Genomic DNA, 16060 nt, shown 5'->3' with positions numbered 1-16060 from the left:
GTGTGATCCTTTTATTTTTTTTATTTTAATTTTTTTTTTAAGATTTTATTTGAGAGAAAGTGAGCGAGTGAGAGAGAGCAGGAGCCAGGGGAGGGGCAGAGAGAGGAAGAAGCAGACTCCCTGCTGAGCAGGGAGCCCAACTTGGGACTCCATCCAGGGACTCCAGGATCATGACCCGAGCTGAAGGCGGCTACTTAACTGACTGAGCCACCCAGGCACCCCTTATGTGATCCTTTTATAATTGAAGTTGTTAAAGAGGAATTTTTAAGTTTTATTTCAGGATACCAGTGGAGTTAAGACTGAATAAAGTACCTAAAATGATAAATTTATATTCCAGGCTCTATTTATTTAACAATAGTACTGCTTATTTAAAAATAGCAGTTGTTACATTGATTCTTTGTGAAATCTCTTGTTTCTTGGAAGAAACTCCTCCAGCGTGTTCCCTCCTTTTTAACTTAGAAATTCTTGTCAGAAGAAAGTTGTTTGACATACGCCTCAGTGGGATAAGGCACCGATCCATTTCTTCCCGTGACGTGTGTGAAGTACCTTTGGGCTCCTCTCGTTCTGTCCTCAGTTCAGCAGAATCCGAGAGTCACCTCCTTGCTCAGTCCCGTTGCTCTTGCTGAGATTTCCGCATCCTCCAAGTAGCACTGGTACTGAGGATGTGTTAAGGTGCTGAAGTGCAGCATTTGATTTGAATGGTTGAAACATTGATTCGCATTGTTTAAAGAAATAATATAAATAAGATGATTTGTGTAAAAAAAAAAAAAAAACAACTCTAATTTGAATGTTTCTACCTGCTCCTTTGCTAAAAGAAAGCTCAATTTGGTGGTAATTATAGAACCAGTGAACTCGATGCAGAATTCTAACAAAACTTTTCCTGTTATTTTCCCCTAGGAAGCCTTGGAAGATCGTTTGGAAAGGATTAATCGAGAACTGGGCTCAGTTCGAATGACATTAAAGAAATTTCATGTTTTGCGCACCTCTGCAAATCTCTGAGATTTGTAGCCATTAAATTTTGAGACGTTTTTGTTTGCACTAACGTATAATTATGCACTCAGAAAAGGCAAACTATTTTGTACTGTTTATAAGCCTTCAAATAGTAGTTTTACAATCATGCTATTCTTTACACTTACTGTTTTATACTTCAAATGGCCACATATTTTCAAGATATTTTTGTTATGCTCAGGAATCTCTTGTATATTTTACTATTTAAAAAGTATTATTTTTAAATAGTATAAGTCTCCAGTTTATATCAATAGTAAGGAAATGTAAACAGGGGAGGCAGCTTGTTTCTAAACAAATAGTGTTATCCTTTTACAATTACCTTTGCACACTAATTTTATATACTTGTTCTACCTTGTGAATATGATTCTTTTTTTAAATAAATGCTTAAGAATAGCTTCTATAATAATAGACTAATACATGCTGAATGCAAAAAAAAAAAAAAAAAGAAAGAAAAATGCAGCATACCCTGGATTTTAGTTGTGTTGGGATTTTTTTTTTTTAATGGTAATGCAGTTCCTGTTAGGAACATGTCTTAGAGTGAATATTAGAATAGTAATAATGGAAATATTGGAAATAATGGAATATTGGAAAGCTTTGGAAACTCTGAATAACTCCTTTTGTTTCCCTTGAACTTTATTGTCTGTAAGGAAGGAAAAATGAGAGTTGTAATTCTCTAATGTCATATATGTAGTACTTCTCAGAAAACGGTAAGCAGTTGGGGAGCTGTAGCTTTGCGCTCAGCATTCCGAGTGGAACTGTGTCCCTGCTGTGGCCATAAGTTGATGGATGAAGCTTTGATGGAAGACAGACCACCACCCGGTGAGGTGGTTTCCTCCGGGTACATGGCTTCAGCCGTCAGTCACCATGCAGATGTAGTTAACCCTGCTGTGCTCCTCCTCCCCTGCCAAAAAAACCTCCTGCCATAGCAGGGGCTGTCAGAATGCTAGGTTTAGATTAGAGCACCCGCGCCTGCTTGTGCACGGACTCGGAATGTGTGTCGATGGAGCGTGGGGCCTTTGGCCTTGCTGGAGGGCTCCAGCTCCCGGCCTTGTCAGTGGCACGTGGGCAGGAGGCTGTGCTCTGATCAGCAGCACCAGCAGGTGTATGTTCTGACTGCTGGTCAAGTCTGGGCTGTTCCACTGCCCACTTTTCGGTGGCTGGTCGGAATCCAGTGCCCACATATTCCTGTACACGGTCATAAATAGACGCATTCTGAACTTTCAATATTTATTCCCACTGATAATGCTCAGGTTTTAAAGTTTGGTTTTCTTTTGAACTTTTTCTTCTTATGTGACTCTTAGTAGCTTGTAGTTCTAATGAGCCAAGCCAACCATCACTCCACTAGGGTCTGTGTATGCCTTTGAGCAGGGATCTCAAACTATCTTTGAGTACCCTTCACCAAAGCTCACCTGGCTGAGCTCCAGGTCTGCTGCCCCAGCGGTGCTCCCTTCTCAGCTTTGCTGGGGGAGAGGGGTCCTCCATAGGGAGGGGCCATCTGACACCTGACTCTTCTGTTACTATCCATGAGTTGAACCTTTGCTCCTGACTCCTGCCACCAGTTGAAGACCTTGGGCTAATCACAGTTATTCAGCAACCAAATAAGTGCCTTTATTCGTAGTATTTTTTTCTAGCCCTTTTTTTTTTTTTAAGTCAACTAGTTATAGTAAAGAATAAGTTAATTTTAATCAAGTTCCAGTACAGCTGTGTCAGGACCCAGTAAAGGGACTGACTTTACTGATGGTATTCCCTTTGTGTTCCTATATGTGACATTAAAATCTGACTTGAAAATTACTAGGATATTCACTGTTCTCTCCATTTATCACGAAGTCCTTCTCAAGAATAGGAAATTGCTATTTCAGAAGAGATAGTTTTATCTTGTGAAGGAGTTATCTTCTTAGTAGTCTCTATTGGCTCATTCCAAGAAAGATCGGAAACCCCATCAAAACCTCTTCTGTGCCTCTAAGAAGACATGTGCTTTGATTCTTGAAACGTATCATAGATTGGAAGTAGCAGTCACTTACTTAAACATTAAAAAAAACTTTTTCTTCATAGCTTTGAAGAGGAGGACCAAGGAAAATCCTTTGAGCCATCTTTCCCTTTTTTGTGCTTAATTTACAAACAGAATGCTCAGCTTAAAAACAACCCCAAAGGTGGCGATGTTAGAAAGTAGCCGGTGTCCCTTGGGAGGTGAACTATTCGGTGTCCGGCTGGGGCTGAGCTGCTGGGGAGTAAACCTGAGTGCACCTTCCATTTTAGGATTATTTCAATGCAAATAGAGTTTGCTCTCTCTTTTCCCTTGGTTCTGCCCCCTTCCTCTCCTTTCAGGAGCCCCGAGGCACAGCATGTTGTCCCGCCGACGCCGAAGGGGTGGCTAAGGGCAGAGCTGCTGGGCCGGGGAGGGAGAGCCAGGCGGACCTGGGTCATCACCAGGCTCAGGCCTGCCCGCCTCAGCAGCAAGAGATAAGATGAAGCGATAAGAAGCTTCCTTCCATTTTAAAGGAGATTATGTAAAGTACCTGGTGCTTAGTAACTTTTCAACAAAAGTACACATTTCAGATTCATTCTGAGTTAATTAGGTGTTTGAAGTAGTGATTTAGGACTTTTTAAATAGAAAAGTAGGTTGTGCCCCCAGCAATTGACTTAAGAATGACCTTGGGTTGGTTGACATTTCTGTTAGGTGGTCTAAGATGATCTCTCCACTTTTTTGCAAGAAAAATGAGATTTCTTGGAGTTCAAATGATCCTCTTCCTGGTGTGAGGTGTTTGTTTTTTAAGTGACTATTAAAACTGGTAACCTGTTGGGTAGAAGTTCAGAAGCATCTTAAATAGGTGATGGGGGGTTATTTGATGTAAATATAGGCTATTTTCCTTAAAAAAAAAAAAAAAAAAGTGGCCACTTAACCAAAATAATGGCTCCTTTGAATGTTCCATAACTAGACCTCCACCGTGGGGGCCTGTAAGGTAGGACCGCAGGAAGGCTGGCACTGGGCATCAGAAGAGCCGTATATAAAGATGAGGATTGTTTTTAGAGTTTGACGAACAACCGAACCGTGTTCCCCTTCTTAACTCTGAAAAGCCAGGTGCTTTGCTGAATGCTATTTAAATTTGAATTCTGCACTTACATATGTAGTAAAATTAGACATTTTTGTCATTCTAATTTTTATCTCAAAACAATTTTCATTACGTTTTAATGTGCCACTTGTGCTGTGAGGCTTTAAGAAGCTTTAAAAAATAAGTGCATACCTAGCACCCTTTAAGAATCCTACAGGTAAATCATGTTTACCCGTCATGAGAGTGTGTGTGGTCATGAGATGTACAGGTCTGATTAAACCAATTATATAGCACACATTCTGCAGGAGATAATTTTTTGCCAAGAGTTCTGCGGCAGTTTGATAATAGATTAAACTACACCAGTATTCTTAGGACCTGTGTTACAAAGCTTTCTCCTTCCGATTTATGTTTTATTTCAATAGATGCCTCTCAGGAGGAATCAAGCCATAAGTTTGCATTTGCTGGACATGATACACCATGTCATCGCTGTGACTACAGACTTCAAAGATAATTGTCTTACCATTGCACTGTAACAGTGACCAAATATAATGTGAAACACTTGCTTCCTGCAGCGCTGCTGCTGGTTAGGCAAAGACAAGTGCTTGCTGCAGGTGTTTTTAACTCTAGGCAAGTATGTGAGCCATGGAATTGTAAGCTCCGTCAGAGCAGGGACCCTCATGTCTTCATTCTTGTATACAGGCACTCAATAAATATCTGTGGATATGAACTACATTGTGATATTCGTGTATTTATTCCTACCGGGTTACTGTGAGATCTGCTTTTTGATGGGCTTAAGGCCTGCAAGTTTTGAGTGCAATCATGGCAAGGTTACGATGGTATCATCCAGGGGCTCAATTCGGGCTGGTGGACAGGCAAAGAGCCTGACTCTGGAGATGTCCGTATGCTCCGAAAACCTTTCTTAGTGGGACTTAAGGCACCTCTTGGTGGAGGGAAGAAGATGAGGGCTTTGTATTTGTTGGGACACCTTCACTGGTCTCAGAGCAATCGTCCTAAGAGCGTAAGGTAATTTGAGAGTTGCATAATGATGGCTTTCCTGGCTTCCTCTCCAATTCTGACAGTCACCACAGGGATGAGCAGCCTCTGGTGGTTTTCCTCTCTCTGACTTTATCGGAACAGTCTGGGACTGCTTTAATTTTAGCACTTGCCCTTCCAGGGAGAGTGCGCCTTTCACCCACAGAAAGTGATACTTGGTGATAGGTGAGCTAGGTTTTAGCTGTGCCCGATTTAATTCCATTACTTCAGGTCTTGGCACATAAGGCCGTTCCTGCTCAATCCAAATACACACTTGGCGATTTTAAATTTCACCCAGTGCCCTCTTGGTCGTCCTGTTCACGTCTGGAGAGTCCAATCGGGAGGAAACATCAAGATGAAGCTATTTCTGATCCTTCTGCAGTGCCTTTACGAGGTCGGGGACTAGAGCTTCACACGTCCCTTCCGGCTGTTACTACTACTCCCGCTACTTTTGATTTCCAAGGGGCATTTTCATCTTTAGCCCAGAGCCAATGGATTCGGTGCCGGGGAAAGAACTGTCCGCTGCAAACCTGGTCTCCGATACAAGTAGCCGGCATCCAGGTTTGGGCCTCATGAAGTCGTATGCAGTTTGTTCCCCTAGATTTGTCATCTTACTCCTTACCTTCGTTTTTAAGAAAGCTCCTTAAGAGTGACAGTTGCCGCAAGCCTACTCGTCCCCTTCCGCGAGTGCACTCGGCTCCTCCCGTACAGTCAACCTCCCCCCCCCCCCCCCCCGGCCCGGCGGGGGAGCGAGCCCAGGCCGCGGTGGGGAGACAGCGAGTCGGCCCGAAGTTTGCCGGGTTTCTTCCGGCGGAGCCCAGCCCTCGGGGCGGGCGGGGGCGGCCCCTCGCCGGGACTCGCCGCCGCTCCCCGCGCGGCCTGACGGAGGCGCAGGCCCGCCGCCGAGTGGGGGAATGCGAGGCGGGCCCGGCGCGCACGGGCAGCAGCGGCCGCTGGGGCGCGCGGGGCACGGCGGCGCCGCGGCGTAGAGCTGTCCAGCCCGTCCGCGGGCGCGCCCGGCCCCGCGCCCCGCCGGCCGCCGCCTCCTCGTCCGCCTCGACCGCCGCGCCCCGCGCCCAGCGCCCAGACCCGCGGGGCCAGCACGTGCGCGCCCGCCGCCCGCGCCGACGGCCGGGGAGCATGCCCGCGGGGGCCCGGCCGCTCGCCCGGGGCCAGCTGGCGGCGGCGGCGCGCGGAGCCGCGGGGCGCAGCCGGCCGGGCCGGGGCCGCGGGGCCCGCGGGGCCCGCGCCTCCCCGGCGGCGTGAGGCGGCGGCGGCCCAGCGCGGCCGAAGAGGACGGAACCGCGGCCGCGCAGAGCGGGGTGAGTGTGTCCGCGGCGCGGCCGGAAGGCGGCGCGGCCGGGACCCTCCCCGGGCTGGCGGCGGGCCCCGGAGAGCCGGGCGCGGGGCGGCGACCCCGACCGGGCGGTGGCCCCGGAGCGCACCCCCCCCCGGCCCCCGCTGGCCCGCCCGCCCGGGAGGGAAGGAGGGAGGGCGGGGAAGGTGGGAGACCCGGGCCCGGCCGCCCCGCGCGGGGAGGAGGGTGTGGCGCGCGCGGGGACCCCTGCCTCAGGAAGTCGCCCCGGAGCCCGGCCCCCGGGGACTCGCCGGCCCTCCGGAGTCGGGGGGCCCCCAAATGCTAATTTCCGAATTTCCGTCGGTTGCGGCCGGGGCGCGGAGGACTCCCCTCCCCCAGTGACAAGTGTCACCGCGGTCAAGGGGCAGGTGTGTGTGCAGTGCTGGGCCTGTCCGGTCCGGCCCGCGCTCTTGAGGGAAGGGCCAGGAGGGGGCCGGGAGGAAGTGGTGGGCACAGCCCTCTTCCAGCCTTCCGCCGTTCCCCGCCTGCAGCTGGACATCCCTCCAGCCCTGGCAGGGGCTGGGTGGGTTGTCTGGGGCCTAAGCATGGGGTGTGGCCCTCCGAGAGGGGCCAGAACTTAGAAGAAGGTGCTCCAGGTGCCCCTCTGGCTGGAGGAAAATCTGGCCCATCTCCATCCCGAGAGTCTCCCTCTCCCGTTGTAACCTGAGGTACCAGCTCTCTTGGAGTGGCCCCCTCATCCTTTCTTATCAGGGGCAGAGCTGATGGCTGGTTGGGGGAGAGGGGGCCACTTGCTCCTCCCCCATAAGATGCAAATACCACCCCCCCAAGAAACCCCAAATCGACATTCTAAGTAAACAATGTGCTTGCTACGAAAATGTCATTTCAAGGCAAGTCCTCTAGCTCTGTCCCCTTTCAGCAGACCTGCTGCCCCTATATGGAAATTCTAGATTCCTCATCCTACACTCCTCTCCCTACCTCTGAAATAGGGGCTGGGGCAATTCTGCAAAGTCTCAGGCTTGCCCACCTCCCCCTCTCCAGAATCGGGATTCTTCAAAGGAGACCTCATTTGAGCATCTTTCTTGGTCCACTACCGGCTCTCACCCCCGCCTGGGAGTCACTGGAGCTGCTGGATAGGGCCCTGTCCTTCCTCTGGACCTTAACTAGCACCGAGGCCCCCAGCGTGACTGTCTCTGCTCAGAAGTGTCACTGCACTTTAATATCTCTTGTGTGGCTCTTATCGCTGTCTGCCTTATTTTACAGTTACTTTTTGTGTCTGCCTTTTATCTCCCCTGCTGGCTTGTGAGCTCCTGGAGGAGAGGCGTGGAGTTTGAGTCATTCCCCAGTTCCCCGCCCTGGCTCAGCACCATGCGCACAGTCCGCGGCTAGATGGAGTCGAAGCCCCCTTCCCAGCTTGCGTCCAGGGCCCCAGCTCATCTGGCTCCTGGACTTTTGCAGTTAAATTATTTTTCTTCTCTTAAGAGTCTGTGGGTCCTGATCACAAGAGATTTCCCAGCCCTCTCCCTTTGCGGAAGAAGCACAGCGGGTTCGGTAGGGCTGTTTTTCTTGTAGGGAGTGACTTGCCAAATGACTAGGACAGTGCATGCTCTGCTGTTCTCTGGGTGGTGAGTGTGGAATGGCCCTTCTCTCTGGCCTCCCACAGCTCACTGTGTCGGGGAGGCAGTAGGCCAGAGAACTGGACTACCCTGGTCAAGGATCCGGGCCTGGCTGTCCTACGGTATCTGTGTGCGCCTAACTAAGACACTTGGTTTCTCTTGGTCTTGGTTGTTCCTTATGGAATCTGAAAGAAAATTCCTCTGCACTGTACAGAGTCCTCAGGATCTGGGCCCTGCCTCCTCTCCTCTCTCTTATCAACCATCTGTTATCAGAACCCAGGCTTGTCCTCACAGGCCTTCCCAGGGAAGGTTGATCACCTTCACCTTTGTGTTATCCTGACCTGACGTACCACGTGGAATGGCAGTCATCTGTTTGCAGGTGGCCCCCAACCTCCCCACTTGGACTGAGCGTCTGGGGGAGTGGTGCTGGAATGCTTTTCTCTGTATTCCCAGTGCCTGGCTCGTGGTAGGCTCTCAGGAAAACGTTGGGTGAATGGCGAAGGGTCAGCTCAGATGCCGCCAAGAGTCCTCACCCCAAGTTGACTTCTTGTACATTCTCTCTTGGGGGATCCAACTTTCCTCCCTCTCTGAGGCCGATCTTAAAACCAAGCAGATGTTCTCCTAACCGTCCCATCCCGTTAAGTCTTTCCAACTTGGTCTCTGAGAAGAGCCAGTCATGGAGAATGTGCCCTTATATGTAAAGATTAGAAGAGGAATCTTCTGGTCCTTCAAGATCATTGCCTTGCTGCTTTTGAGAAAGATGCCATGGGCCGTGTGCTCTGCAATGGAAGGGCTCTAAGGATCTCACTCCTGAGGCTTTAGCGCTAGGCAGGAGCAGTGGTCAGAGTCTGCAGTCACGGGCTTGCTGGCCACTTATCAACCTTGCTTACATGAGATCAATCCCCTTGCAGACAGCCATTCTGAAACCAGCTTAACAGGATCCCCTGCCGCCAGATACGGATGCAGCTAAGCAGTCTTTGCATTGCTTCTCCATAGCTCGTTCTGTCGATGTTTATCCAGCTTTTACTGGGGACCTGGGGATGTTACTAAGTAGAGCCATGGCCAATCCACGTCTGTTTTGCTCTAGAACTGTAACAGGGGCATTGTCCCCTCTGCTCAAGGCTTCCAACAGAGTGTTGCGTGAAAAATTTCTCTTCCAATTTAGGGCCAGGCAAACTTTGCTTCCCCTGCAGGAAACGAGGTTGCTACACTTTTGACCACGAGAAGGAAGGTGGGGAAGGAAAACATGCATTGTGTGCACAGGGCTGCCTCGTGCGCCCTGTAAGTTAGGTAGCATTCTTCCCCCATTTTCTCAGAGAAAGAAATTGAAACACAAGGAGATCAACTGATTTGCCCAAAGGCTCTCTGGATTTGTACCCAGTACTGCCTGATTCTCCCCTTGCCGCCCACACTACTGTCTTTCTGAGTGATTATGGTTACCTTTTCTTCTTGGCTTCCAGAATGCTTGGTGCACAATGCAGTATTCCATCTAGAACGGTATTCACTGAGCCTCATGGTCAGCATATTTATTCCTATTTCTTTTGTCTCTCTCTGTGTGTAAATCTATCTATATATATTTTTAAGATTTTATCTATTTTGTTCTAGGGAGAGAGAGAGAGAGAGCACATGCACAAGTTGGGGGGGGGGGGACGTGTAGGAACAGAAGGAGAGGGAGACAATCTCAAGCATAGAGCCAGACGCGGGGCTCGATCTCACAACCCTGAGATCATGACGGGAGCTGAAACCAAGAGTCAGGCTCTTAACTGACTGAGCCACCCAGGTGCTCCTCTGTCTATATTCTTTGTAAGTCATCACAAAAGGCTTCTGGAAATCAGGACAGATAAGTGAGTTAAATACAATAAGTAAGGGGCGCTGGGTGGCTCAATCGTTAAATGTCTGCCTTCAGCTCAGGTCATGGTGCCAGGGTCCTGGGATCGAGCCCCGCATCAGGCTCCCTGCTCCTCGGGAAGCCTGCTTCTCCCTCTCCCACTCCCCCTGCTTGTGTTCCCTCTCTCACCGTGTCTCTCTCTGTCAAATAAATAAATAAAATCTTAAAAAAAAAAATACAATAAGTAACATTGTACAAAACTTAGGCCAGCTCACGGTGTGGTTGGGGAGAGGCGCCCCACAGTTAACAGGTTGTGTGTGATAGGTCTCACCTAAATGGCAGGCACAGGGGTGCCCGGCTGGCTCAGTCGGTGTAGTATGCGACTCGATCTTGCGGTTGTAGGTTCGAGCATCGCGTTGGGTGTAGAGATTACTTAAAATCTTAAAAAAAAAAAAAAAAAAAGTATTTAAATGGCAGGCACAGTTCAGAGGAGGAGACGCCCTTTCTGGGTAAGTCAGTCAGGGCTGACTTCCTGGAAAAGGTGGGATTTGAACAGGCCTTGAAGAATGGGTGGAGTTTTGATGACCACAGCACCTGTAAAGGTGTGTGGAGTTTATAGGGTCTAATCACAAAGGGCCCCACCAGAAAAGTTCTGGTGTGAAGGGAGGGGATTGGTCTGGAGGGTAAAGTGGGGGGGGGGGGGTCTGGTGATGCCTTTTCACATTGTCTCCAGCCCTGACTGAGTGCTTGAGAACACTGGAGCTGGGAGGGTTGCATCCTGGTAAAGACTAGAAGCTGAGGCCAGCGGAAGAGAAGCGACTTGCCCAAGACCCCTCTTTCAGCCTGGAACCCAGGTCCCTGATTATCAGTTCAGTGCTCGCTCTTGACACCAGCAAGGATCGTGGCAGCAGCCTTGCACATTGGCCCGTTTCTCCCCTAAAACGGGTATGAGGGTACCGACTCCCTCACCCCCAGCCCAGCAAGCACCATGACAAACCCAGGCTCAAGCTTTACGGCCAAAGACATAGAGAGCGCCATTGGAGAGGAGAGCTGGGATTTGCTGTCCTTACTCATATTAACAACTGCCCTTGCCAGAGGATGGCAAGAAAATTAACCAACAGGCAGGGTTCCGGTAACAGACACATCAAAAACCCAAGCAACAGCGTTGGGGAGGAGCATGGAAAAAGCAGTTTCCCATCCTCTCCTGGCTGAAGTCCCTCATCCTTCGCAAAGCTTTCCTGTTGTGGGAATGGGGTCAGGAGTCGGGGTGCAGGGGAAAGGCAAAACAGCAGCGGGACTCAGGGGACCCGGAGGCGGATCCCGTCTCAGAGCCCCGTGATAGGCGGGGTGTGGACGTGCCCCCCCACAACCGTGGGGGTGATAGCCCTGCAGAGCAAAAGACCTCCAGTTACAGTATATGGTCCAGCACGTGTGCACACGGCCCAGGCTCCTTCATCCCAGTCTTTCTGTCCATAAAGTGCCGCCAACACCGCATTAGCGAGCACAGAACCACCGTCCTAGGGGTCGGACAGGGTTAGGTTCCCGCGAGCCCTGCTCGCACGTTTGATCACCGATCAACACAGAACCCCGTTTTATGTTTCCGTTTCAAGATGCCTTGTTCAATAGATGCTGTCATTCATTAACATTGAACTCCACCAACGGCAGCTATCACTCACACCTGAATGAAGCTTATCTCACTCAGGTATTTCCTCCATGAGGCACATCGCTGCTCAGAAACAAGGGAGCGTGCTTCAGCACAAGGCCCGGGGCCACTTCCAAGGGCGAAATCACGGACAAAAAAGCACAAAAATGTGAAAAACGTGGCACTACACTGATCCCAAAAAGGACGCTTGTTTTCGGTCTGAGAGCTGAAAGCAAAAGGCAGAGCGTCTCCTTGTTCAACCTCAGCTGGGATCACACACGCTGGGGGACTCAGAATTTGTCGCTGCCCTGCACGTGTTGGCAAATGGCCACGTAAGCCCCACGAGCATTACTTGTAGCGAGTAAGGAGTTCGTAAATACGGAATCCATGAATGATGAGGGCCAACTTGTATGGGCAAAGCACGTCCTCGATGGCCTGTTTCGACGGGTGTGCCACGGCATTCCTCAGAGATAAGGACGGACTGTTGCCCGATTTTTACAGAAGAGGAGACGGGGTCAGAGAGGTATCCTAACCAGCTCCAGCTTGCAGAGGCCAAGACTTGCACCCCCCCCCCCCGTTGGCCCCCGGCTTGGCTCTTCTTTCTCATCTGTGGCCGTACTTGCAATCAGATCCTTTTCTCCTCGTGTCTCCCCCGGGACAGGGACCTTGCCGGCCATCAGTATCATCGTGTCTGCCCTCGTGGTGTCCCCAGCATCTAGCACGGGGCACCTCGACGGTGCTCAGTACATACATGGGGAATGGAGGCTGGGGCTGCGGATTCTGGGCTTTGCTGTCTCAGGTACCAGAGAAAGGAAGAGTACTCGGCATACGTCCCCTCCCTTGGCTCCCCTGTGCCCTCTTCCAGAAGGGCGCCCACCTCTCCTTTCCACAAGCCTGCTGGCCACACATACACACAAGGGAGGGTCAGCAAGCCCACGTAGGTCCCTCTAGCTGCTCTTTGCTGAGAGGAGCCCAGGGTAGTCCTTTACCCAAACGAATGATCCACTTAAGGAGGTGTTTCAGGCCAGTGTGGGGCTGCCTGTGGCCTCAAATCCTGGCCTTCTTACTCCTGGGAACCTTTCCAAAAACGTTTTGCCCCGGTGCCCTGTTAAGAGCTGGAACATAGGTAATACAGATGATTGCTCGTTCTTCTCTCTGAGGCTGTCTTCCCTTGCAGAGGTGGTTCCTGGTGATGGACAGAATTTTCTCTTTCGGCAGCCGGGGGGCTCTCCTCCTAGGCCTCCGTAGGGTCTGGCTGACTCATCAGCGGTGCTGTGGAGCAGGGTGCTGGCTCTTTCCCCCACTGCCGGCCTGCCAGGACTGAGTCAGGCTCTGCAGCCTGCTGGGCTCACCTGGCCTCGTTCCACCAAAGAATCCAGCCCCCGCTGGGGGGCTCACGGGGCAGCGGGGTGCTGTGTAAGGCCAGTGGAGAGAGGAGGGCCAGTGCTGTGGGTGCTCCCAGCTGTTCGCCCCCCCGTCCTGCGCTGTCTCTGCAGCCCTTTGAAAAGCCATCTCGAAGGGGGTGTGGGGGTGGTAGTGTGTCAGGACAGAAATAAGGAGACCATTCCCATTTTCAGTGGAGAACCGCTTCCGTGGGCACAAGGTTGGCCAAGAGGTGGGGTTTCCCGGCAGGTCTGAGAGCTGGGTTAAGGGCAGGTTAGTGATAGCGTGCCCCTCCCCTCCTCTGTCCTACTGGAGGGCTTTAATTGCTTTGCTTTTCTTGGCACTTTGTAAGAGTTGACTTTTCACTTGTGTTTTCATGAGAGGGGAAAAAAAAAACCCAAACATTTTCTGCAATTACAATTTTTCCCTCTTGGGTAATCACAATGGAAAAAAGCCTTTAAGGCCTTTGGAAACCACACATAAGTGAGGCTCACCGAGAGGGGTGGGGGGGACATTCTTCAGGGGACGGCCAGACATGGAAGCAATTCGGCGGCTCCCGTGTAGGGAAACAATCATTTCACATTTATTTTGGGTTTGCTTGTTGCAGCATATTTCAATTAGTTCGCCAGTGTTGTGCATCTGACAGGCCAAACGTTTATTGTGGTTGAACCATCTGGGAGGTGGGAGGCCTGCAGCCTTCCCCAATGGCAGTCGGTAACTACTAGTTTAAAGGAAATTTGTTTGATGTGTTCAAGAACCCAACACTAAAAACACCATTAATAACAAAAGCCTCAAGAGTTCCGAAAGCGCGCTCGCTTGTTTAGCCGTCCATTGGACATGCCTAACCCGAGACCTCATTTTTCCTCCGTGCGGGTGACATTTTCCAATACAGTGAAGCAAAGTTCTGAAGTGGCTTCTCTAACTGGTCCAGAGCACGATTTGCAAGAACCCGGTGTGGAAAGGAGCTCATTAATTTGTAGCTGGATGCCGCCGCCTGGGCCTTTCCCGCGGGGCGGAGCAGGGGAGGTGTTTAACAGCTCCCTGCATTAGTATGCAGCTGAGCTCCCGTCCTGTACTGCGCTAGAGAACGCTGGTTTTATTTCAGTTCCAGCCTTCGGTGACTCACCGTAGCATCGTGAGTCCGCGGGCAGGACTGCTGACCAGCTCAGTCCATCCCGCTCTGCTTGGGCACCACGGTTTAGAGCACTCATTTTTCTTTCTACCCCTGTGATTTCCCCTGGCTAAAGGGCTCCTTCCTGAGGAATGTTCTGCCCGGCTTTCTGTCGGGGGTGGGGTGGGGCGGGGGGTGGGAATAGGAATTCAGAATCTTAGGGAACACGGAACAAGCTGGGCGAGCCAGAAGGAGCACTGGAAAAAACCAAGTCCAAGGGTTTGACCTTTCCAAGGGAGGAATGACTTTCCATTTCCCTGAAACCTTAAGATCCTGGGGCTGGGTGTGGAACACAGTGGAGACTCAAGGACATGGTGGTGAATGGAGGCCGACTCATAAATTCTGGGCCATCCGGTTCACTCGCGTTTGTCCTGGTGGCCTGGTCGCTGCAGGACTGGGGTTTGGAGGGTTTAGGCTAATAATGGCACATGTCTCGTACCCAACAAGGTCGGCCCTTAATTATGGACTTCTCCAGATCCTGAGATTCCTGCTCCAGGAGAAGGCGGCTCTTCCCTCTTGAAACCACAGGGGGAGTCCCTGGTCTGGCCCAGCCGCTCCTCAGGCTGAGTGACCTCGGCCTGTTTGCCTTGGAATCCCCAGGCACAGTGGCTGGTGGTGATTCAGGGCCTGATGACCGTGTTGGGAGAGGCAGTGATTAGAGGTCCAGAGGTGAAGGGCCGTCTCTCGTTTATCCACCTTTTTATAATACCGTTCGGTACACAGAGTGCTTCCACCCTATGTGCTTTATTTGACCCACGTAAATGCTGCAGTGCCCATTTTACAGGTGAGGAAACAGAGGCTCGGAGGGGTCATGATTTGGCACCCAGTGCTTTCACCTGCCCTGTTTCACACATGGAGACACCATAGCTCAGAGAGGTCGTGATTTGAACCAACCACAGAGGAAGCTCCCTCTTGACCTAACGTGGTCCCGATTCCTCACATTCGTGTCCGTGTTCAGTCACGTCATTACACACCCGTGCTGTGGTGTTACGTCCCATCAGTATTTCCTGATCAGGTTCAGTCTCAACAGTGCCCGATACTTCTCAGTTTGGGTTTGTATGTGTTTTTCTTGCTTTTCTTTTCTTTTTTTTCCCAGAGGGGAAAACAGAATTCCTTTTCTGTTGGTTCTGTAGCTTTTGCTTTTCAAAGAGGCCAAAGAGCTCCACAAACTTAGAGCAGAATCCCCGAGATGGTGTTGCATGCTCTGACGTCATGGCTGTCTATGGACGTGATGCTGTGGCCGGATTCGGGCCCTGTTGTCCAGTCTGCCAGCCATGCACCTGGGAGGCTCATGATCAGAGCTTGTCTAGAAGGGGGAGGTCCCGCTCACCATCCACTCTGGGTTCTCATCTGGGGCTGGGTCCTCTTGGTCTGTGTCTGTCCCCTCCTCCTGCCTGACTTCCTTAGAGTCTCAGGGCTCCTGGGAGCAGGAGAGCTGAAGGCCTGTGGCCCTGGGCCGAGAGGAGCAGCTGGTGCAGGTGGGCCTATACCGGGGTCTCTGGCTCGGGTCAGGGTCCCTTCTGCAAGCATTATAGGGTTTGCTTTTCCCAGAGGGCCTAGAGGCATATGTCCAGAGTGGCGGATTTGGGTCCTTGGTCCAGACAGAGACGCATCCCTGGAGCTCCTCACACTACGTAAGTCACCCCCTGGATGGTTGTCACCTTGGGACAGCTCCCAGGTCCAGGTGACGCAGCCACCGGTGGGGCTCTCAAGGCCAAGGGCTGAGTTATCCCTTTTTGGCTTCCTTGGAGTGCCTCGCCCGGTTGTGAACTTGGAAAGGGGGGGTTCACAAAGTCTCTGAATGCAAGGAGATGTGGGGAAGGTGGCCTGGCCCACCTGCCTGCCCAGGTGGCTGCTTGCCTGATTGTTCCCGATTGCTGCTTGGAATAACCCAGAAGGATTCCCAGCCTCTGGCTGTGCTCAGGCCTGGACACAGAGGGAAAAGGGAGGTTCCAGCCTGTGTGGCACCCGCGAGCCGGGGAGGAGATGGGAAGGGCCCCTCGATGTCCTTTTTC

The 16060-nt window shown here is 51.3% G+C and overlaps 2 protein-coding genes across 15 annotated transcripts in view; both read left to right on the top strand.

Moving 5' to 3' along the window:
* The window catches only part of MPHOSPH9 (M-phase phosphoprotein 9), a 61747-nt gene extending 56959 nt beyond the window's left edge, over positions 1-4788 (top strand). For 7 of the 8 annotated variants that reach the window (XM_078061072.1, XM_078061069.1, XM_078061068.1 and 4 more), the window contains one exon: positions 898-4788. In XM_078061072.1, the coding sequence (XP_077917198.1) occupies positions 898-999 (102 nt within the window). In that variant the 3' untranslated portion in view covers positions 1000-4788. The remainder of the gene's footprint in view (positions 1-897) is intronic. The other variant, XR_013443547.1, reaches the window with a different exon arrangement.
* Positions 4789-6272: 1484 nt separating this feature from the next.
* Positions 6273-16060, top strand: part of PITPNM2 (phosphatidylinositol transfer protein membrane associated 2) — a 132892-nt gene continuing 123104 nt past the window's right edge. For 3 of the 7 annotated variants that reach the window (XM_078061051.1, XM_078061049.1, XM_078061055.1), the window contains exon 1: positions 6273-6412. The gene's annotated coding sequence lies outside the window, so the exon portion shown is untranslated. The remainder of the gene's footprint in view (positions 6413-16060) is intronic. The other 4 variants (XM_078061054.1, XM_078061052.1, XM_078061053.1 and 1 more) reach the window with 2 other exon arrangements.

Source organism: Halichoerus grypus, chromosome 13 (assembly GCF_964656455.1).
Source record: "Halichoerus grypus chromosome 13, mHalGry1.hap1.1, whole genome shotgun sequence".
Taxonomy (NCBI): domain Eukaryota; kingdom Metazoa; phylum Chordata; class Mammalia; order Carnivora; family Phocidae; genus Halichoerus; species Halichoerus grypus.
This window is presented reverse-complemented; position numbering and strand designations above follow the sequence as displayed.